Source organism: Gekko japonicus, unplaced genomic scaffold (genome assembly GCF_001447785.1).
Source record: "Gekko japonicus isolate JY-2015 unplaced genomic scaffold, Gekko_japonicus_V1.1 scaffold3252, whole genome shotgun sequence".
NCBI classification, from domain to species: Eukaryota; Metazoa; Chordata; class Lepidosauria; order Squamata; family Gekkonidae; genus Gekko; species Gekko japonicus.
Window position 1 is genome coordinate 20,836 of NW_015170992.1, and position 24,209 is coordinate 45,044.

At 46.5% G+C, this 24,209-nt stretch overlaps 1 protein-coding gene across 1 annotated transcript; it reads right to left on the reverse strand.

Annotated features, from left to right (window-relative positions):
• Nucleotides 1–29: 29 nt before the first annotated feature.
• LOC107116962 (sterol 26-hydroxylase, mitochondrial) lies at nucleotides 30–23,787 on the reverse strand. The gene is made up of 9 exons (XM_015418990.1): nucleotides 23,563–23,787; nucleotides 19,272–19,462; nucleotides 18,538–18,737; nucleotides 18,121–18,318; nucleotides 15,984–16,147; nucleotides 8,844–9,010; nucleotides 6,134–6,212; nucleotides 1,916–2,119; nucleotides 30–352 (listed from the first exon to the last, which is right to left on the reverse strand). The coding sequence occupies exons 1-9, from the start codon at nucleotides 23,785–23,787 to the stop codon at nucleotides 209–211; spliced, it is 1,572 nt and encodes a 523-aa protein (XP_015274476.1). The 3' UTR covers nucleotides 30–208.
• Between the last annotated feature and the right edge of the window lie 422 nt (nucleotides 23,788–24,209).

Consider the following 24,209-nt stretch of genomic DNA (forward strand, 5'->3'; position numbering starts at 1 on the left):
TTAAATGACGCTTACAGTGTTTAGTAGGGATGTCATTTATTTTAAAACAGATATCCTGTCCTTTTGTTTCCCCCTCAAAGCTCTCAGCATGGCTATACATCATTTGTAAAAAGATGCTTCCAGGGTTAAAAAATTTGAGGAAGAAAGTCACTAGATTGGGAATAGAATCTGCACACCTTTTGGCTGTAGGAGAGACCTTTTCTGCTGTCTATCCAAAGGCATGTGAAGAATCATCTGTCTGTCTGTCCAGGAACTGAAGGTTGATGGGTCTGTCTGCCACCAAAACTACACGGGCTAAGGGTTTAACGTCACCTCCTTGGGGGTCGGGTCTTATTTCATATTTCTGGATGATCTGCAGAGGGAAGGTTCAGAGCTAGACTCAACTTTGCCAGTTCCAAGAGAGAAGAAGCCACTGCTGGTTTCTGAGGAGTCAACATTTCCGTAACATGCCTAGCAACGTGAAAGGCTAGCACAATCCTTGAGTAAATGTACTGGAGCAACAAGCAGGGATAAGGAACACATTTCACATTACACTGGATCAGGGGTCATTTCGTAGAAAAAGAGGAGCAGGAGCTCATTAGCATAACTCATTAGCATAAATTATTTGCATATGCCGCACCCCCTGACATCACCGGAAGTGTGTCAGAAGGCAACAGCCACTGCTCAGGCTCTACTGGACTGTTTTGGATTGCTAGCTATTGGGGGGGGGGACGTGCAGATCTGCCCTCACAGAGGAGGAAGAGCTTGTACCTGAAGTTGGGCGGCGGGGGGGGCTCTGCAACTTACCTGGCTGCTTCTTGCTCCTCGTGGCCTGACTGAGGGCTTCTGGGAGCAGGGGGCGGGGCTTGTTGCATGTGCCCACTCCCTGAGCTCCTTACTGCCGGAGCTCTGCTCCTGTGCGCTCCCGCAGGAAATGACCCCTGCATTGGATAGACACTGAACAACAACTTATCCAGTTGGGGGGGCACACAGTATAGTTTACGCAAGAGTCTGAGGGCATGAGGGGAGCCAAGCCAAGCCCTGACACAAGTCAGATGCAGGGGTCATCATAAACTGCCCTCGTAATGCAACGGGACCTGGAGGGAAGCTCCTGATCTTGGTAGGATCTGCCACTGTGGCTACAGCAGCTCCCTTCTAATCACAAAGATCAATGTTGACTCATTAAGAGAAGTTAAAGGACTGAAATATTTTTACCACACAGAAAGGCAGGATAGGGAGGGGAAGTAAATAGTTCCTGCAATGAGAAATACTAACAACAAAGGCAGCTTCTACACAATGACAATTCCCCTTTGCAAGGATTCTACACACTTCCCTCAGTCATCCCTTCATGCCGCCATCCCTTCCCTACCACTGGAGGGCTTTTTGCTGTCTTTTTTTTTTTTTAAACCCAATAGTTGCTACATCACTATAGCAACTTCTTTTCTTAAAGCAAAAAGCTCTCTGATGGTGCAAAGGTGGGAAATGGTGACCCTGAGGAGAGGAGGCAGCAAAACGGCACCAGTGCGGGCAGGGGCAGTTCACAAATGCACACCTTCCAGTCTATGTGGTATGCAAACTCACTCGGACAGCAATCTTTCAGAAGAGCCCACACCAAAGCATGTTTGGGAAGCATCACGCCAAAGCACTGGAAACCCTGGGAAGTGGACAAATAGATAGATGCTTCAACTACCCATAAAGAAAACCACTGCTCCCGTTTCAGAGCAATAGAACAAAACGTCCACATAGAAGCACCCTTAGGCTGAGTCTCAAGGGCAATGATTCTCTGTGTAATTTTCATGGTTCCTGCTTTCAAAGGCAAGGCGCATTGCGGGTTCTTTGTATTGGAAGATTCCCAAAGACGAGGGGCTCCTTTTGCAACTTGGGTTAGGTAGGTTTTGGCAACATCATCCATGTCAAGTTACTCACAGTTACTCACCCTGGTGAGAGCCAAATGCATCTCTAATTCAGCAATGCGACGTCCCACACAGCCCCGGACCCCATAGCCGAAGGGGATGGAGCTGAAGGGGTGGCGGGCTGAAGTGTGCTCCTCTCGCAGCCAGCGCTGTGGCACAAATTTGTTGGGCTCTGGGAAGTTGGCCTCATTACGAGAAAGTGCAAAATGACAGAAAGAGAACAATGTCTAGAGACAGAACCAAATCAAATCAATTTTAGTATTATGGGCAATTGACCAGCAGTGCAGTAAAATCGTACAATAGTAAAATAGTACAGTCACAGACACTCACAGACAATAGTACAATTATAGTACAAGCCCCAACCCCCTATTAAAACCGTTATTCTATTCCCCAAATTCTAAGTCTTGTCTAAAATTCTCCTCAGCCTGTGCTTTCTGTTAGAAACTTTCACTTATTTATTACTAAAAAACAATATTTTGCTACTACCAGAGTTGTCGACTTCTTGGTGTCTTCCAACAAATATTTAATAGCCCTCATGACTGCAGAAATAAAAACTGGGGGGGAAAGGCAGTAGAGTGTACTCAAGTGTTCAGAAATGATCGCATTTCTGCGCATGCCCTCCGTGATCAAGCGTTTTACATTTTGCATGCCTTTGGCTGTATATTGGTGTACCCTGAAATAACAGCATGTATGTCACAAGCCAATACACATATGTGCCCTCAGAGGGAAAGCTGATTGTTGTCCTTCTCCCTTGCTTCAGGCAGGCTAACCACATTGTTTTCTGTCTTATTTTAAGAGCATCTACATGGTTATTTGATTACAAGGCTGCTTACCGCTTTGTTGTTTTTTAAGTGCCCCCCCCCATTTTTTAGTCTTTGAAATAAGCTCTAACAAGGGAAGGGAAAGTGGTTCCATGCCTGACACAGCCAATCAGCACTGAACAATTCTGCTCCTTCTGAATGCAGAAAACAGGTTCCTCCAAAACTTAATCCCGTAGAGAAAATTGTATATGTATCGCAAATACAGCCAGTACACACAGTTCTCCCTCTCTGTCATACTAATTCTTGGACAAAGTATATCTTTTGCAATCATAATTAGTTGCCTAACTGGCAGCATTTGGGCTTACCGGCTGTAGGATTTTCACTGCAAATCCCTGGATCCTAATTTACTGGAAAGGCGTGGAAACTCAATACTTCTGCATCTCTCCTTTGACAAGGAGGCATGAAGTGGACTCCAAAATAGTTACAGTAATTCAACGTTACTTATAAAACTAAATAGAATGTATACCATAGATCAGAATCACTAGTAAAGTCTGGAAAGGGGACACTTTCTATTGTGATATTGGAGTCATGACATGTACCCCAAACAGTTAATGTCCACATTGTTACTGAGGAAAAAGAAATTCTCCTGTCGGGGTAATACCCCAACACGCACCAGGTTGTTAGTGGAAATCCTCTGGTGGAGGATTGATCCACTAGCCCAAATCTGTTTTATGTACAACAGGGGCTTTGCTGAGTTCTTTTGATCTGTTTATACAGAGGTCAGAATCAGAACGAACACTCCTTTTCACCAAGAAGGCGACAACACAGCTGGATGTTTAAAGAATAAATGTTGTCTTTACTAAATAGTATTGAAATTCACATGCATACAAATAAACAGATTCATTCACACACACTCACAAGTTCCTTTAGATGCAGTAGAAATGGAAGCATTCAGTATATAGAAAATAATAAACTGTGACTAACAGAGAAGTAACACACAGAAGGGTAGCGGTTGATACTTATCTGATCCAGAAAATAGAGTTGGTTTTCTCAACGAAAAAAGCGGGAACAAAAGATCTCACCAGAGGGATCCTTCTTCACACGGATGGACCAGCCAAACACGTGTGGGCTAACCTTGGCTGCAGTCCAAAGAAGCACTCAAGAATTACCTCTAGCAGAGCTTCAGTTTCCTAGGTGGGGGGGGGGGTTAGATGTCTAGCTAGCTTGCTTGCTAGCTGTTAGCTTAGTTACAGAAAGGTGGGGTAAAAAGACGGCTAGCGAAGCACAAAAGGTGTGCAACGCCTTTTAAAACCTGGCTTTGGGGCCCATTTTTGGGACAACCTCTTACTTATAGTCCGTCCTCTTTCCTATGTCTATTGGCCATTGGAAGGTGACCTACCTATCTAGGGGGAGTGAAACAATATCCAAATTCTAAACCTAACTTCAATGGGACCATTTGGTCAAGGTGTGAAAGTTACATTGCCATGGAAACCCTTTTGATGTAGATCTGTTGGCTTGGCCCAAGAGCAGTAAACAGGATGTCCTCTCTTGTGATGCAAACCAGAGGAAGGGTTACCTGCCATTCCAGGAACTCCTGATGGTGGAATATTTGTTGTTTGTAAAAGTCTTTTAGCTGAGCATGATGGAGACTGCCTTCTTTTCCCCCAGGCAGGCTGGGTAGGTGTGTGTGTGTGTCCTCATTAGCATGTTGGTGCAGGCAGCACAATGGCACAGCATCTTCCAGTGCAGGCACTCAAAACAGGCAGACAGACTACACAGCATTCCCAAACCCACAGATGCAGATACATGGTATACACATACAGATGAAATACATTTATAAGCACACTTGCCAGCAAGGTGCAGGGTATTCCACCTACTTTGACATAAATAGCAGAGAAAGCAATGTCTAATAACTATTAACAAAGCTGTTTAGACAACATCCTGGCTGAAGCATAGGAGGCTTCATTAACTTTACCTCATTATTACACAATAATAACGAGAGAGGGGAGGAAGAAGAAAAGTAACACTTAAGTACATGAATAACAGTGAAGTAGAAGAGAAGGTGTCAGCTAGCTGCCATGTTTTGCTTGTTTCCCTCCCTGTTCCCGCTTGCTCGCAGCTCAGCCGCTTGCAGTGAACATTGCTTGGGAGACCGTGGGAGCCAGCTCTGCCAGACGGCGCTCTCTGCCTGGCCTTGGGAGGAAGGGAGGGCTTGCGTTCCACCTCGGGTGTGAATCTGACTGCTCTCATGAGACCCTGCGAGTCTCCTGCTCATGATGTAATCTCCCGCTTTGTAATCCCACTTTGGCGGCCCGATTGCTGACGTGACAGAATTGGCCCCCGGGGGAAACCCCACCCCCGCGTGCATGTCACCCGGATGTGACGTTGCACGATGGGGGCGGGGCCACAGCCATTTGAGGGGGAAACTCTATGTTTTCCCTCAAATGGCTGTGGCACCGCCCCTAGCATGCGATGTCACATCCGGGTGACGTAGATATGTCGTGCGCGCGCACCGGGAGGTCCCCAAGAGTCCCCCGCCGAGGAGGTGAGTATCATTTGGCAACCCTAGACAGAAGGGAGGGGCCGATTTCAGAAGGAGGCGAAAAAACAGTACAGAGCATCAAGCCCCCTCCCTGTTGAAACCACAGCGCTTTATCTCATTCAAATTAGGTTCCAGAATTATGTTCTCTCATTCAGATTAGGTTTCCAACACACATAGGCCAAGACACTAGAAAAGTCTGAACATTTCACATTTGTACATCAAACAGTTAAAATTCAAAGGGCAATGTTTACCACATAATGAAGCCCAGAACGCTTGCACGAAGCAAGTAAAACCACACGTGGTAACGAACGTGGAGCCCTCAGAGCTCTGCTGCTCCTTCATATACTTGAGGGTGGATTTCCATCTAAGCCTGAAGAGCTAAGGCTGAATTCACTAGCATTAAATAACAATGGAGTCATTGTCTCTCTCAGTACAGTAACACAGATTAGTGGCCAACACTGATTACTTCAAGTAGAAACAGGAAAATTATTGTAAAGTTCTACTGCCCTTGGTAACACCTTCTGGTAGTCAGAAACCAGGGATATCTGGAGCATAAAGCCAAAGCCTCCGTCTACCCCGCCCACAGGAATTGCTCATTTCCATCTTTTAGAAGGTAATGTTATCCTGTAAGAAAACCAGCTGTATTATCTGGCTTATTTACATAGTACTAAGACACCATTTGGCTTTATTTCTCAACCACGTGAATGTTTCAGCATTACCCAAAGTGTTCTGGACTCACTAAGGAACCTTCCATTCCCTCACATGGGCTCCTAACTCTTCTGATGCATTAAAATTCTTGGCACAGAGAAAAATCCACCTTTATCTACTGCTAGATTATACATTTGTCAGCAAGAGTTCATCTGGCTGGCTAGATTTTCTAAACAACAGCAAGATCTCAAGGTTCTTCGGGGAGAAACTAAATCATCATGCTGGCTTACCCCTTTGGGGAAATGGTAACCTTCTATGACGACATCCTTCACTGCCACTCGGGAATTGATAGGCACCACAGGGTACAGCCTAAGAACAAAACAGACACACTGAGCCAGCAGTTTCCCCTTTCTTAAAGGAAACAGCAGGTTTGCACCTTTACCCCATCACATAATCTGGGCGTTTTAAAGAAGTTAATACATTTACCCAGGGCTTTTTTGGTAGAAAAAGCCCAGCAGGAACTCATTACCATAATAGGCCACACCCAACAGCAGAAACTCATTAGCATATTAGGCCACACCCCTGAAAGCACAGCTCATTGGCATATTAGGCCGCACCCCCATGTTACCAGAAGTGTGGTCATTCAGCCACACCCACCATTTGCTTGTTATTCTGTTCACCTTGTTTGTTGTCAAAACCCAGGGCCTTTTTTTGAAGCAGGAACTCCGTTGCATGTTAGGCCACACACCCCTAATGTAGCCAATCCTAATGAGTTTCTGCTGTTGGGTGTGGCCTATTATGCTAATGAGTTCCTGCTGGGCGTGGCCAACTTGGGAGACAGCCGGAACTCCGTTCCTGTGCGTTCCTGCCCAAAAAAAGCCCTGCATTTCTCAAAATATGTCATATCATCAAATTATTCCCACACAAAGAAATAGGAGGGAAATGGAGTCTGCTTGACAATCTATCTGTGTTGACATTGAACAGCATCCAGGCCTCTTAACCTTTCCAAGCGATGAAAACACTCTACCGCATTGAAGGTAGCAACTTGTTTATCTTCATGGATGCCACTACTCAAGTCCCACCATTCCTCAAGTTCCACTGTTTACAAACATAGCTCCCCTTCCCATTACATCTGAATAGGCTTTTCTATCTGGCTTCCCATGACTGGTACTGATTAGGATCTAGGGCTGCCAAGCCACGGCGGGGGATCCGTGCGTCTTCACAGGATCCCTGCCGCGGGGGACAGCGATACGCATTGCACCGCCGTCGCCACGATGTGACGCTTATCGCTGTCCCCCATGGCAGGGATCCTGTGAAGACGCACGGATCCTCCGCTGCGGCTTGGCAGCCCTATTAGGATCCCAGAAAGCAAGTCTAAAAATGCAACCACTGCTAATTTCTGACGGTCCCATGCCAGCTAAAACAAGGCACAGCTGCATTCTTGCCTCTAACATCCCCGGCCCCCAGAAAGCTTGCAGATCTTCTGGGATTCCTGCCTTCCTGCTTTACAGACGATTCCGCAACGGCTGCCCATGCCATAGGGTTGCCAACCTCCAGGCGGTTGCTGGAGATCTCCCACTATTACTTCTAGATCTTCAGGTGACAGAGATCAGTTCACCTGGAGAAAATGGCCACTTTGGAAGGTGGACGCTATGGCATTATACTCTACTGAAGTCCCTCCCCTTCCTCAAGACCAACCCACCATAGGCTCCACCACCCCCCAAATCTCCAAATATTTCCCAACCTGGAGCTGGCAACCCTACCATGCCATGATCTTGGAGTGCTAGTGGAAAGCGTGAACGGGTCTGCGTGTGCATCAGGAGTGAAGATATGCAGGGATCTGACCAAGGTTCTGGGGCAAGGTCTTCTCTGGAACTGACACTTCCCTTGATATCATACCCATGCGAGTGAAGCTCACATCCACCCCTTTCCATTTTCTTGTTCATAAACTATTAATGTAAAAGGACATGAGATCTGTAAGGTACCAATATAGTCTAGCTGCTTCAGGATAGGAAGAAAGCAGAAATAATTAAAAAGAAGAAGAAGAGGAGATTGGATTTATACCCCGCCCTTCACTACCCAAAGGTGTCTCAGAGCGACTTACAAACTCCTTTCCCTTCCCCTCCCCACAACAGACACCCTGTGAGCAGTGTTCCCTCTAAGCCGAGTTAGTGTGAGCCAGCTCACAGTTTTTTAGCCTCCAGCTCACACATTTTTGTCTTCGCTCAGGAAGGATGAGGCTCTAGAGCTAACTGATTTCTGCAGAAGCCCAATCACTCGCTCACAACTTTAAAGCCAGGAACTCACAAAGTAGAATTTTTGCTCAGAGGACTTAGAGGGAACTTTGCCTGTGAGGTAGGTGAGGCTGAGAGAGCTCTTGACAGAAACTGCTCTTTTTCAAGGACAGCTCTTATCAGAACTATGGCTTGCCCAAGGTCATCCAGCAGGTGCAAGTGGAGGAGTGGGGAATCAAACCCGGTTCTCCCAGATTAGAGTCCACGCACTTAACCACTACACCAAACTGGCAACCACAGCTCAAGAAGGCTTGGAAATCCTTTATAAAGCAAGCCATCTCTAGCTGTTATTAAAGCTACCGTACATACAATTTGCTCTTACCAGGCTTGATTTCTATGTGAAAATAAATTTTACAGTTCTAAAAGATTTCTCTGCTGCTCATATTATTTCAGCAATCTCTTCTTCCAGAGACTCTTCAGTTCTAAACCCAGAGTTATGTGCCATTCTTAATCTGGGATGCTGGTCAGTTGACCTACTTTTCACTGTTGGGTCTGCTTCTCTCTTTCCTCAAATGTTTTCCCTCAGCTATTTCTTCTCTCTGCTCTCTTGCAGCTGTCATTTCCCTCCAGTTCTTTTAAAAGAAGTCCTTAACATTCATTGGTCTCCACTTCCAGTGTGCCCTCGTATCGGTCAGGTAGACTCCATAATGTCACCCCTTCCTAGGTTTTACGAGTCTACCATTCATGAGAGAGAAAAGAAAACTACCTCAGTGTTTCCTTGATGACAGCCTTCAGCAAGGGCATCCTGCCCAGATCTTCAGTAGTGGGGATCTGCTCTTTGGGTACCACACGGACAACTTCTTGGAATAAGGCACCCTGAATCTCAGGGTCCTTAGCAAGATGGTAGAGAGTCCAGGCTAATGTGTTGGATGTCTATGAGGAGCAGAAAATTAAGTAGGAATAAAAAGCAAGAAGATCAAATCAGTCAATCCTAAAAGAAATCAACCCTAACTGTTCCCTGGAAGGCCAGATAATGAAACTGAAGCTCAAATACTTTGGCCTGCGAGCACTACGGTCGGGGACCCAACATCTCCTGATGATTCCAGGCCCCAAGGAGGCCAGGCTGGCCGCTACCAGGGCCAGAGCTTTTTCGGTGGCGGCTCCTTCCTGGTGAAATGAGCTCCCGAAGGAGACTTGGGCCCTGCGGGACCTGGCGCAGTTCCGCAGGGCCTGTAAGCAGTGTTCCCTCTAAGCTGAGTTAGTGTGAGTTAGCTCACAGTTTTTTCGCCTTCGGCTCACAGATTTTTGTCTCAGCTCAGGGAGGATGGCTCCAGAGCAAACTAATTTCCACAATAGCCAAATCGCTTGCTCACAACTTTTATGCCAGTAGCTCACAAAGCAGAATTTTTGCTCACAAGACTCCACAGCTTAGAGGGAACATTGCCTGTAAGATGGAGCTCTTCCGCCAGGCCTTCGGATAGGAGCCGCCACTATCGTACCATCATTATTAACTGGCTCTGGGAAGAGAGAACGACAGTCCCACATGGAACTGATAGCACTGATTGGATGTACCATCTTAGACATGCCATCTTGATGAAAGATTTTGTTTGGAACATCTAGAGCACTTAATATGTTGTAATTCTGTAATAATGGTTTTTATGGTTTTAACTGTTTTTATGTGTTGCCGTATGCCTATTTGTGAGCCACCCTGAGCCTGCGTTGCGGGGAGGGCGGGCTATAAATTGAAATTATAAATAAATAAATAAATAAAAAAGATCTGGTCCATGGGGTCACGAAGAGTCGGACTCGCCTGTGTGACTGAACAACAAAAACAAAAAAGCAAAGTAACAGGGAACCCTATCTAGGAAAGTGTACAGCAGAGAAGAAGCCTTGTTCCAAAAGGCAGCATCAGGGTTTCTTTTGCTCTTCTACTTCCACTTACTCTGCCCCTTAATCAAACCTGCATATAATAAGAGTTTAATTTTGTGACTCTCTTCTACTATGCTCCATCTTATGATTCTTCAAAGGAAAAAGCCTTCCTCCAGGGGTATGTGATATTTTCTTTTCTTTTTTATTCTTATTAATTTTTAATTTTTTACAATCATATAAAATATTACCTCAAACAAAAAAATTAACATCAAACATTAAACAATCAGCAACATAAACCACAAATACACAAACTCAATAACCTTAATATGAATTATACATGTTATAATAACCTTTTTATCCCTTGTAGGTATGAATGTTTTAAATAGGATTAATGCAATACGAAACCTTTATATTTGGCAGGAAGAACATTAAAATCTTTCTTTTCATTTTCTATATATTGAAAAAAGGAAAACCATTTCTCAAAAAAAATTAATTTTTTCTTTGAGCCGTTTGTTATGTCTTTATTTGTAGTACATTCCATATAAAGCTTAAGACCTGGACAAAGCATTGTAAGCTGGAACAATCCTATTGGCTAATGTGTGAATGTACCCAATCAGAGTGCAGAGAAATGTTCAGGAGGGAACTGATCTGATTGGATGCCATTGGTCTTTAACTGTTCTAGGGCGTGGCTACACCAGCCCGGGATAGTTTTAAAGGAGTCCTGCTCCACTGTTTGTGTTGTGTGTTCTTCACTGTTCCTGTTTGAAACCAATAAAGCTGATTCACTGTTACTTACGCGACGGCGTTGAGTCAATACTTGACACCGTCTGCAATTAATAATTGTGTAGCAATCTTATCAGAAATAATTACATCCCAAATCTTTTGGAACCATTGTCCTGTTGTTGGGGTTTTATCAGATTTCCAAAGTTGGGCAATTGAGTTCTTGGCTGCTATCAGTAAAAGAGACACCACCTCTATATTTTGCTTAGTCATTGAAATATTTTCCCAGTAATGCAATAAAAGAGATTCTGGGGTATTTGGAATACTTTGACCTGATATTTTCTTTATAATGGGTAATATAGTTTCCCAAAATATACAGACTTTTGGGCAAGCCCACCAGCAATGCAGAAATGATCCAATTGCTTTTCCACACTTCCAACATTGTGGGGACTACGGAATAGCCTTAATGGGGTCAGATACCATCTTGAAGGAAGTCCTGGCGGAAGGGAGTCACAGAATGCAGCCCATAGTATTTCAAGCTGGTGCTAATGTATATGCTATTGTAAAGCATCAAACGAGCCGCAGGCTCTTACAGAAAGCAAAAACGCAGAACTACATGGGCTTGTGGCCCAGCAAGCAGAGATGCTTGCAAACCGTCAGAGGTCACAAGCGACAGACTGAAGACCATTTAACTAGACAGACCAGTTGTCTGGCTCTGTAGAAGGCAGCTTCATATGCTCTGCTACACACCAAAGTGGTAAGCCTGTACACAGCGTGAATGTGACAAGCCAGTTTCTCTGTTAAATGGCAGAGCTTCCCTTTTCTTCATCAAGGGCAGTGGGATTTTCAAGAGAGCAGCCGCAGGAAAAGACTGCTTTGGCCAGCAAACTGAGACAATGATTGTAACCTCTTCGGCCCAGGCTCCGTCTTGTTCAGCAGCCCTTAAAGTACAATCCGTTTCCACCACCTCAACATGCCCTATCTTCCTGTAGACAAGGACTTTTAAAAGGCTGAAACTGTAGTATATTGAAAAGGCTTACATGAATCGCCGCATTGACCTCCCATGTTAAGCTTCGAGCCAGACGAAGGCTCCTCCAAACTGGAGCGACCAATCAGAACTGCACCTATTCCCTGAGCGGGAAGGACTCTCATTGGACGTTGTCTGAAAAACCTCATTGGTTGTTTATGGTAAAGAGGCGTGGCTACGTTAGCCTGGGAATGTTTAAAAGGAGCCTAGCTCCCAATGTTAAACTGTTCTGGTTATGACTTCTTACATGCGCTTGTTCGTACCTACAATAAAGCTGATCACTTTGGTTGAAATCACTCTCTGGATCTTTGTTAGCGGCGATCTAACAGAAACATTTTGGAGAAAGACACGTGCATCTTCCAGGTCCTTGCAGGGTGGGTTGCATCTTCCCTAGCTCCTCATTTACACCTCCCTCATGAAGGACTGCTTCATAGCTTTCAAAACAACATTTTTTCCTGAGAACAGGTTAACTTTTTGGATGCTATGCACTTATTTATTTATACCTTGCTGTCCCCCCAATGGGGATTCAAAGTGGCTCCTCAAAACAACCTCCTCCCCTCTTCTGTTTTATTCAAACAACAACCCTGTGGGATAGGTTAGTCTGAGAGAGTGACTGGCCCGAGGTCAACCGTGGCAGAATGGTAATTCAGACCTAGGCTTTCAAGATTATGGTCTGATGCACTAACCCAGGGATCCACAACCGTTTTGAGTCTTTGGGCTCCTTTGGACTTCTGACACAGCACGGTGGGTGCAGCCCACAAAATGGCTGCCAGAAGACAGCTGCTGCAGAAGGCAGAGCCAACCACAAAAAATGGCTTACATTCAGTCAGGTAGCTCACTTTCAGTGAGACAGTGAAGATCCTTGTGCTGTGTTGCCAGCTGCTGCCAAAGCAATGCATTTAAAGATCTGCACAAGCCAATCAAATGTCCCGTAGCCAATCAGAAGCCTTGTGGAGAAAAGCCCATCCGGCCCCACCCACTTTCTAACAACACTTGGTGGATACCTGGAGAGGCACCACATTGGTGACCCCTGCTGTAAACACACCATATTGGCACTTTGCACGTATAACGTGAGACACTTACACCTAATGGACCACATCTCCCAATACAGACTTGTCTTAACAGAGTTCCTTAGATGGTCTCCTCTTTGCCTCCCTTAAAATAGACTGCTCTTCAATGGCTTGGGGAAGAGCATGTTCAGTGCTTTGGAGAAGTTTGCCTGAAAAGGTTGGGACAGCACCTTTACTTCCTATTTTTTGTAGGGCATGTTCGGGTCCCCTATTTCAGAGAACATTCTTTGGAGGCTAATGAAGTGGTAAAACACTCTGGTAAAGGACTACAGGGGACCTTTGGGAATTTGAAATGTATTCCAAATATTTATGCATCATGTTAAATTATGCTGTTGGTTCTATTTGTCTTATTTAATTTATTCTTTGATTTTCCTTGCAACTTGCTGGTGCTTTGTAAAATGCTTTGACTCCTTGGGGGGGGAAAAGGCAGGTATAAATGTTTTTACAAACAAATATATAAATAACTAGCCTGCTACCCATGCTTTGCTACGGTATTTAAGTTCCGTAAATCCAATTATAATAGTGATGATATGAATTTTGAAATGTGACGTTTGTTGTAGGAATTCTAACGGAGAAGACTGTAGTGTAAGAAATTAAGTGAGACATACATACTTTTTTTCCCCCTCTCTGCTGAAGGACCTCTCTCTAGACCACATTGGTGGTTCTGCCCTCAGGTGCTAGGATCACCAGGCTGCTTGGTGAGCTCACTCTGCCCATTTAAGAAGCAGTCCTCTGTTAAGTCCACTCCTGCCACCTTCCACGAAAGTGATGGCCTCTCTACTTGTGTTCCTGGATTGTTGTGCTCATATGGAGACCGTGTTGTTCTGAGCACCTCAGGGTGATCCTGCTGGTACTTGGCCTGCGCAGCTCAGTGCACTGCAGGAGTACTATGTGCAAATCTTTGCCGCATTCCTAAATTGCCTCCTCCTTGTAGCGTTGGTGTATGTGGCTCGGCGTTTGCCAGGAGCTTCCTTGGGGGCAGTAAGAGGTGAGAGGCGTGAGGGGGAGTTGGTGTGAGGGAGTGGTGATGTGGTGGACATTTCTTCAGGTTCATGAGGGAGGCACACATCGAAATGGCTCCTAGAAATGTCCTTTACTGTCTCCCTATAAACATTCATACCCTGGCCTGTCTGGTGTTGGGGGGGATTGTATTTAAAGGCATCAGGGAGGCTGGGCAAGCAGCAGTGCTAAGGCAATCCTGCTGAGCAAATCTCCCCGGCAGCTGTAAGCATCCCACCTCCTCTCCTACACCTGACACGCAGCTGCCTGTCCAGTGAGGGAGGGGGGAGGAGTATTAGAAGCCACTAGGAGGGGGAGGGGGGATGAGTATGAGAAGTCACTGTGGAGGTGGGGCTGCACCTGACAGACAACCGCCTGTTAGGTGTAGGAGGTGGGGGAAGTGTGTTGGAAGCCATCAGAGAGGCTGGGCCAGCAGCTTTGCTTCACTTCACAGGTGGTTGTTGGCCACTCCTGATTTCCCCAACTGTCATTAGCTCTCTGCAGTCCCCTGTAACTGTTGGGTTTTTTTTAACCTCAGAACACTGAGCTCTGCAGCTGACCAATCAGAGAGTGGGGGGTGCAGAGAGGCAGCTGCCTGGCAGCCACATAGGAATAAATGGGGGGGGGGAGACATTTTCCCTCTTTTGACCCACTTAGTGGTCAAATTTCTAAAAATCCCTTCTTAGCAAGCACCTACGCCACAATAGGAGCGCTCTCCCCAAATCTGGTGTCTCTAGGTCTAGCAGTTTGGCCTGGCATTGATTTTACTGTGGGGGGACTTTATTTTATATATATATAGAAGGAGGGAAGTTGCTGGACTAATCATCTCTGGTACGGAAAAGAAACAAGTTCTTCCTAAAATTAGTATGATCCAGTGATTTTTTGGGGTATGTTGTAGGGCTAACTTTCAGCTATGCTCCTGCAGAGTGCAGGGGGTTGGACTAGATGACCTGTAAGGTCCCTTCCAACTCTAACATTCTATGATTCTCATGGTTAGGTTGGAGAAGGTGGCACCACCTTGGAGAGGGAGGCTGTACGCTATGGAATGGTTAAAGGACATGACTCCCTGCTGGGGAGTCCCTGCTGGGAAGTTCTAGATCAACAGATCAATGAGATCCAACAGGAACATGAGGATGTGAATTTCCTTATTTACTGGAGAAGGGTTATGGGGGCATTTAATGCAGGAGTTACAGATTAGCATAAGTGTATGCTGATCTGCACACAGATTACAGGATGCATGTACAATGCTGACTTCCAATGGAGTCGGAGGGGCATGATGGCAAAGGAATAAAATTACTATTTAAAGCCACATTATATAGTTTTGCAGGTGCTGTTCGTTACAGTGATATGGACTTTGCAGCAGACTGTTGGAAGGATTGTGAAAAGGTGCAGGTGTCAGCTAGCTGCCATGCTTTCTTCGTTTACCTTCATCCCTGCCTTTGCGCAACTGCACTTGCTTGCTTTGCTTGGGTACCGTGGCTAACATAAGGAAGGCGCTCTTTCCCCCCCATGCGAACTGGCTCAGCCAGATGGCGCTACCAGTATAACCTTGAAGGGAGGGGAGGGCTTGAATTCCACTACGGGTGTGAATATTTCTGCTCTCATGGGATTGGGGTGAGTCTCCCGTTCATGATGTAATTCCCGCCGGGAGGATTCCCGTGCGCGCACTTGGATTTCATTTGCTTTGCTAGATGCAGCATCATAGTATATATATGGAGCCCCTTGCAGTCATCGTTATTCCTGACAATGTACCTGTACCACTTGGCAACGGACTAGTATTCTAATAAAACATAGTCTTTCCAGGAGAGTGTGTTTGGACCTGTTTGCTGTTGACCCTGACAGCAGGCAAGGAAACCACAAAGATTATTCAAAATGCCGTTCAATAAGGATGATTGACTGGAAACCAAATGTCAGGAAAACAACTTCCAAAGATCTCTGCAGCACATGGCAAAATAATGTACAGGCCCTTTCTAGCTGCTGCTGCTTTGTGCAGTGCCACCTATGCAGATTGCTGTAGAAACATCTGAAGATCTGTGATTTGAAGCCAAGTGCCTTGCATTTGTAGCCAGAGCTTCTGCTAGCTAATCCCTGCCTTTGCAATGCTACTGTAAATGGATTCCTGCAAATAGGCAGCTAAAGCATGCCTGGAATAAGCCCTTGGAATCTAGTTTCCAGCCACAGTGCTACAAAAGAAAATCAAAACAAAAAAGAAAGAACGTACTGTGTCTACGCCAGCCATGAGTAACTCAGCCACACTTCCAGACACTTCCTTGATGGTTACTTTCCCACTTGACAGCAAGTAGGTTAGATATTCACCTTTAGGCTTTTCTCCTTTTTCTAGCTGAGCTGTGATTTCCTCCATTCGTTTGTCAATTAATTTTTGCCCTAAGAACCAAAGGATCACATCAGATGCTTTAAATGTCAGAGGCAAATCCAGTGGGTACAGTTTTTGTGGACAGAATTTCTATAATACTTCCAACTCTCAGAGACAGGCTAGTCTTTCCAATTTTCACTTTACACCCTCCAGCAGATGTACTGCTTCTAAAATGTTAACAACCACATAATACCCCAGAGAGCACTACGGTCGGGGTCACAACATCGGCTAGTGATTCCAGTCCCCAGGGAGACCAGGCTCGCTGCAACCAGGGCCAGGACCTTTTCAGTGGCGGCTCCTACCTGGTGGAACAAGGTCCCGGAGAAGATCAGAGCCCTGCGGGACCTTTTACAGTTCCGCAGGGCCTGTAAGATGGAGCTTTTCAGCCAGGCTTTTAATTAGGAGTCGCCACTACCACTACCACCAACTATATTGTTAGTAACAACAGGGTAATGGTCCGGCCCTATGAAGATTGAGCCACAGCATTGTGACAGATGGATTACCGCTGAACCGGGACTTTGTATTACATCTACACTATGCCATCTAAATTTGATTGAAGGATTAACATCACTGAATACTTTAATTGTAAAATATAATTGTTTTATTTCATTTTATGTGTTTTAATATGTTTTTATATTTGGCACATGGTGCCCTAAACTGTGAGCCACCCTGTGCCTGTTTGCGGGGAGGGCAGGATAGAAATATAAATAAATAAATAAATAATAAATAATGTACATGGGAATGTCAAGGAACTGATCCTGGAGAATGGCAGGGGAACCTTGGGGGAAGGAACAACAGGAGCTAGCCTATGCTCCAGCTGGAAAACAGAGCGAGAGAGCTTGGAAGAAGATAGCAGTGAATGAGGTAGAGCACACCTTTCATGGGAGCGCCTGGGTAGCTAAAGCATGTCTGGGGTGCCCGTGTCCTGTCTTTTAGTTACTTGCTGAAACATCACATGCTATGGAAGTCAAGGAAGCTGACAGTTTAAAACATGGTGTGCAGTCCCTCCCAGGGGTCATTTCGTAGAAAAAGAGGTGCAGGAGCTCATTAGCATAACTCATTAGCATAACTCATTTGCATATGCCACACACCCTGACATCACTGGAAGTGTGTCAGAAGGCACACTGCTCAGGCGCCATTGGACTGTTTTGGATTGCTAGCTATTGGGGGGAGGGATATGCAGATCTGTCCTTACAGAGGAGGGAGAGCTTGTACCTGAAGGCGGGCCGGGGGGGGGGGGCTCTGCAACTTACCTGGCTGCTTCTTGTTCCTCATGGCCCAACTGAGGGCTGCTGGGAGCAGGGGGTGGGGCTTGTTGCATGTGCCGACCCCCCCGGGGTCACTACTGCCAGAGCTTCGCACCTGTGCGCTCCTGCAGGAAATGTCCCCTGGTCCCTCCCCCTTCCTATCACCTGGCTTCTGAAAATGCAAGAGTTCATGGAGCAGAGGCTTCTTGTCTTCCAGCAATTACCATAGAGTCATGACTATATAGCAGGAAGGCATTGGGAGAAGGGAAGAAAATATGGTGCTCTCTGTCCTGTTCCTAATAAGGGGGAAAACTAGATGTTGGAGGGTGTCCTTTGTGGGCAGGTGGAGTAAAAGCTTCAATACCTTCCCTTAACTATTTATTTAGATATCTACATGTCTGCTTCTCTGTTGTTCATATCATACCTGAAGAAGTATACAATCCAGGACAGAAACCATACAGTTTGCAACAATACCTTCATATCCCAAAAAGCTAAAAAAAATCCATATTAAGAAAAATGCACACATTAAAAAACAGTATACAGGAAATAAAACACTTTCTGGAAAAGACAGGTCTTCACAGTGCTGAAAGGTCGGCAGTGAGGGGGGATTTCAATGCACTTTGTAAGGGAAAGCATTCCCTAGAACAGAGGAACTCTTGCGGTCCTAAAAAGGGCAGGGTGTGGAGCAAGGCCCTCCTACAGATCAAGCCCACTAATACGCTTGGGGCTTCTCTTACCAAAAGCAAAGATGGTATCCCAGCTCTCCAGATAGCTGTTCCAGAAAGGCAACACCTCCCGGGTCCACTTGGGCAAAGCATTGACAAAAACAAAATTCTTAAACATGAGGCCAATAGAATTTATGAAATCCTGGGTTTTTGCAGGTATCTGCTTTTGCAGGCAGCCAATGCGGGTCTCAAAGAGAATGTATGAAATGCCTGCCAGGGAGGGAAAATGAAAGAAGGGAACAAATGAGTGTTTATAGAAAAGAAAAGAAAACTTGTGACTTCCTGTTGTGTGAATTATAATAGGTCCAGAAGCTGGCAGTCATTCAGCCAGCTACCTTTACCTATATGGATCAGGTGGAGCAGTGCTAACACCACATCAGTGCTTTCCCCCAATTTGCCACACCCACCTCACTTCCTGTGCGAAAATACCTTCCAGGGCAAATCGATAGAGCTGGTTGGCAACATTCTGGACTACCACCCCACAAGGACTCTTCTCCCTCTCGTTCTCCAGGTGCACCAACAGGTCAGAGACCACTTCATTGATGGCATCTGCATACAACACAGCCTCTGAAGGTTTCAGCATCCTCTTGTTCAGCACCTGGCGTAAGTGATACCAGCGTTCCCCTTCCCTGCGGAGAGAGGTCATCTCACTTAGGTGCCATGTCAGGCAAAACCAGCCCAAAGAGGGAAGCTTCTCTCTGGCAATTTGGGAGAGGTGGGCTGAGCTAAGTCATGATGTCATTTAAGCCACTGTTTCAGGCTCCTCCAGGTCCAAAAGCATAAAATCTTAACAGAGTCAGGCTCATAGCACCGCCATGATTCAACATCCAAGAAACAACTGGAAAGCCTCTCCACTGAATCTTCCTAACTAGAAGCTGCAATAATTCAGACAGAAATGCCGAAGGGGTGGAAAGGGTATCGAGTGGACCACCTCCTTGTGGAACTGTTAATCCATGTCATTTATTGGGTAGACAAGAGCATAGAATCATCCAGCTAATACGTCCAGTGGTTATGAGCACTCACGCACCTTCAGGCTTCTTTGTGTTACATGGTATAATGAATACACATCATCTCTCTTCAGAACTACTGCTACCATCAATGGGGACAGAAGACTAAATCCACTGGATTTTAGAGAAACCCAATTCCGCTGCCCCACTACTCACTCTGTCAGAGGCCCATATGCTAGACCTCTCAAGTGCCGATGCTCCTTCCACTCAGTCATGTCACACCTCATAGGGTATTTCCCCTCCTGTCGCATCATCTTCTCCAGGATCTCAGGGGAAGCAATGCTAACAGATTTCTCTCTGCCTACGGCAAATTTCCACATGGGTCCATATAGCTTCTTATATATTACCTGGAATGAACCACAAGAATGAGGCAGAAAAGAACAGTAACCAGTTGAATAAACTCCCTTGCATTGATTAGAAACAAATCCCATCTCCTTCTGGTCTTATGAATGCATGGGTTAACCTCTATGAATTGACCCCACTCCCCTCTAACCAAGATTCTAAACCTCAGTGAATGAGCCAGGTTTGTACATATGTCAGCTTAACCACAGTTCAGCTCATCATCTGAATGCAGCATCAGTTTGAAAATATGATGTTAGAGCAGCCATTTGACTCAGTTTCACTTTTAGACCATATCCTTTTACAAATGGACATAGTTCAAGATTCACTTACATTTAGAAATAGAGGGCAAAGTAAAACAATGACACTGTAAATGAACATCAATAAACTAGGAATAAGGCCCGTTGTGGAAATAAATACAATGAGCTTTAGAAAGAGATTCTGGGCAGGTGCCTTGGCCTTTGGCACTCAGCATCAATTTACTGTGACAACCTGAGCAGGGTATGATGACACAGAACTTACCGTTTTCTCAATCTGAAGAGCAGCTATAATTTGAGTGATCTCCAGCCCTCCCCTGGAGATTGACAACAATGGTTCCCCAGGAGGAAATGGCTGGTTTGGAGAATAGAGTCTATGGCATTGTACCTGTCTGAGGATTCACCCCTCCTCAAACCCCACCCTCTCCAGGCTCCACCCGTCAAATCTTCAGGAATTTCCCAACCTGAAGGTGGGAACCCTATCTCCTTCCCAGCCAACCATCAGCCTACCTTTATCTACCCTGCTGACTTCAGCTTTCCATCTCCCCCCCACCTGCAGCCTCTGCCTAGGAAAACTACAATTATTCTGTCTGACGCTGCACAACAATCTTTCTCCACAGTTGGGACCCAAGGAGGAGGGAAGCAACCTCAGGAGGGTATAATGACACAGAGTCCATCCTGCAAAGCAGCCATTTTTTCCAGGGGAGCTGATCTCTGCCATCTGGAAAGCAGTTTTAATTCTGAGTGATCTTACCTGGAGATTGGCAGCAATGGTTCCCCAGGAAGAAAAGTATGGTCTTTTTCTACAGTGGAAACCAAAAGCAGCTTACATCATTCTCCTCTCCCCCTTTTGACCTGCACAACAATTCTGTGAGGTAGGTTAGGCTGAAAGTCTGTGACTGGTCTGAAATCACCCACTCAACTTCCACAGCAAGAATCTGGGTCTGGCAGACCCTGCTCAAGTGCTAACTGCTACGTCTATGGTAGCCAACCTCCAGGTGGAGTGTGAAGATCACCAGGTATCAAAACTGAACTCCAGACAACAGATCTCCTCCCCCCCAGAGAAAACTGCTTTGGAGGATGGGCTCTATGGCATTCTATTCAGCTGAGGCCTCTCCCCTCCCCAAACTCTGGCTTCCATAGTCTCCACCACAGAATATCCAGGAATTTCCCAACCTGGAGCTGCAACCCTAGTCAGGATGGGCCTCAATGCGTTCCCCACAAAGGCCTGGAAAGGGCCTCTTGTCTTTGCCTTTTTACTGACAGAACCAAGCTTGGTTGCCTAGCAACAGCCACTGAGGGAAAAGTTAGTCCCACAGGAGCCAAGCAGAAGTGTTTTTGTCAGAAGAGACAGCCGTTTTGGCAGTTTATTCTGTCAGTGCCCAGGCTGGCGGTGGGTGGGGGAGAGGAGTGGACCCAGCACCCATCCAATGGCACGTGAATACTCTTGAGTGGTGGTTGATGGGCCAATGGCTGATGGAGCGCACAGCACAGCTAATGGGAGAGCTGGAAATGGTCAATGCCTTAGGGCAATTATATATATCAGATGAACATACACTGTGAACAATGAAGAATAATTGTCATAAATGGAAGTGATATTTAATCCCCTCCCACTTATCTAAAACCTATGGAAATGCTACTGAAAAATGCTGGAAGGATAAATGATCAGAAGTGGCTTTTATTCATTCACAAGTGGTGACCTGCAATACTTGCAGGAGGGGATCCCTCTCCCCACCTTAAGTTACCACCGTTGCCTATGGGCCCAGTGCGGCTCCCAGTCTTTGGCACTGGGACCTCCATAACGTCTTTTCCTCCCCCATCACCACCACCACCACCACAGTTCCCGGCAACCCCCAGCATGGCTGATGACAACAAGCCCAGTGTACTTCCCAGCCTTACCATTGGGCCCACCACAGCTTTTTCTCCCCCCCCCTCCATTGCCGCTGTCATTCCCAGGGCTGCTACAGTTCCCACGCCCCCGTCACTGATAACTCTGGCAGGCCCTGTACAACTCCCAGCTTTGCCCCACCACAGCTTCCCCTCCGCATTGTCACTGCCACTGCTGAGTCTTCTATAGCTTCCCTCCAGCACCACAAACCTTGCTAGGCCTGGTGCACCTCCTGGATGCCACTGCTGCCCCCCCCCGTAGTTCTCCTCTCAATGTCGCAGCAGTTGCTGGGGCCACCACAACTGCCGCCCCCCCCATTGCTGACACCACCGCAAACTGGAGGAGGTAGTTTGAAGGGGATTTAAACCCCCAGTGTGGGGTGTTTTTTTTACATTTTCAGATTTTTCTGCAAACCTGGGTAGTCCCTCAATTTTGCAGAAGTATCTGTTTTCTTTACCTGTAGCCCTGATCTGCAGATTTAGATATCTGTAGATGGGACCACACTTTCACTATTAGAATATACAAAGGGGGGGACTCATAAGGACCCAGGGAGCACCTCATTTCTCCCTCCCCCAAGAGGGACACCCCAGTGAACCCCCCCAGCAGCCAGCGAGCAGTGGGCACCCAGCGGGACAAGGAGGCAAACCGCCAGAGCCAGCAACATCAGAGAGATTCGATGTCATGCCTCCGCCACCTCTGTATGCCAGCCCCTCAACGGAACAGGCAGACTCGGCTCCAGCAACCACAGCCCCGCAGTCAGAACCGCGGCGCTCGAACTGAGAGCGAAGCAGACCGGCATACCTCAGAGACTTTGTTTGTTAAGGCTGCTCTGGACTATGGGGGGAGGGGTGTTATGTACTGAGCTTGTGTTTCGCCTGAGCACGGGCTTTGTTCACAGAACAATAGGGGGCCAGGATCCCGGAAGGAACCTATTGTACAAGTGTTCTTATGTAAATAACCAATCACAGGGAGTGGGCGTGTGTTGGGTGTGGTGTTGAGCATGCATTCAAGCAGGGCTTCGGTCCGGCTTGAGTTGTCTTTAGGTTGAGCTGAAACCACGAATAAACTATGAGCTGATCACTCCATGCCAGTATATTTCCAAAAAGGAACTATATTTGTTTCTGTATTGATCCAGGAATAAAAATCCCACACCCCCACACAAACATATCCTGTTGCCACCCCTAAGATCAACGAATAATGCATGCTGAACGCCCCTACGACTTTTTCTCTGCCTGTCCAGCTTCAGTAGCAGGTGCTAAACTTAAGTGGGCTGATTTCACTTTACCGCAGTAGGGAAGGGGCAGGGGGCCCGTTGGGTTGACCCTAAAGGGAAAGCCTTTCCACCTGGAAAATGCATCAAGTGCTCAGAGAGGTTTCTTGGCCTGGAATTACACCTGGGTGACTTGATTTCTGCTCATCCAGCTGCTCACATTATTATAGGGGGTGATTTTAATGCACGTGTGGGCTCAAATGACCTTTGCTTTCGCGATAAGATCAGTCCTGACACATCAAGCGACCTTTGTGACCCACTGTTGCTAGACAGATTTTCAAAAGACATGAAAGCCAAGTATGCAGGTCTCCTTTTCAAACAGTTAACAACTAGAATAAACCTCAAGATTTTAAATGGGTCATTCCCCAGTGACCATCCTGCAGAATTCACATATTGGCCAGGCTCTAGGATGAGTGTTATTGATGATATTTCGGTCTCAGAAGAGCTCCTGCGATTTGTTGTACATTTTGAAGTGGCACCTTTCTGTGAGAAGGACCATTCGCTTCGAGTCCTGAAAACAGCTATATAAGATCTAGCTCAGCATAGCCACCAAGGGCTGGCTCCCACCTACCACTCTGGGTTCTGCCAGCACGGCTTGCGGGCAATCGAACCCCCCATAGCCTGTGAGCAGGTTGTGCTGTTTATCAAACAGGCTTAGAGTCCCCACTGCATCCTTTTCCCGTCCCCGAATACCTGCAACTCATGCATATGCAGAATATAGCCCCTGAGCAGGAACCAGTACACGAAGCTCCAGAACCCGACACCTGGCAAGTCTTGGAAAGTTTTGAGACGTGGTGCTCCAGCCGCAGTGGAGGCGACGGTGGCCTCCCTCCTCCTCTGGAAACAGATCCCGGTCCATTTGGGTTGCGATGAGCTCCATCCAGCCCACCGAAGGACTCCGCGGCTCAAAACCCTCATCGCAGTAACGGAACGGGTGATTTGCTTCTCTCTTCCCCGGAAGTCTCCCAAACAACTAACCCTGGAGCTCCTCCTATGGGCCTACTGAGAAAATTAAGGCCTTCCTTGCAGAGCCTGAGGGTCCCTGGTTCTTTAACAGGAGACAGAAGACAGGCCTTGCTGGGACAGATCCCAACGGTGACATCCAGCAACCAGGATGGAAGCGAAAAATAAACGGAAAGCTTCCATCAAGTGGATTCCCCCTGCCTCCCCCCTTCTCTACTCCCCAGGCTACAGTACTACTGAGGGAGAGCAGCATCACAAACCTAATTCACCATCCTGGCTTCCTTCCCAAGGATATTATATTGTTGCTTACTTATCATAGAATGTTAGAGTTGGAAGGGACCTTGCAGGTCATCTAGGGATTAACAATTAGAGAATCA

Excerpts from the sequence above, each read along its gene's own strand:
- LOC107116962 (XM_015418990.1), bottom strand. The coding sequence starts at position 23,787 with ATGAGGGTTTTGAGCCGCGGAGTCCTTCGGTGGGCTGGATGGAGCTCA. Across the intron at positions 18,738-19,271 it reads GCATATGGGCCTCTGACAGA|GGAAGGGGAACGCTGGTATC; the intron begins GTGAGTAGTGGG and ends CTCTCTCCGCAG. Across the intron at positions 2,120-6,133 it reads GTTACCATTTCCCCAAAGGG|ACATTGTTCTCTTTCTGTCA; the intron begins GTAAGCCAGCAT and ends TTCTGTCTCTAG.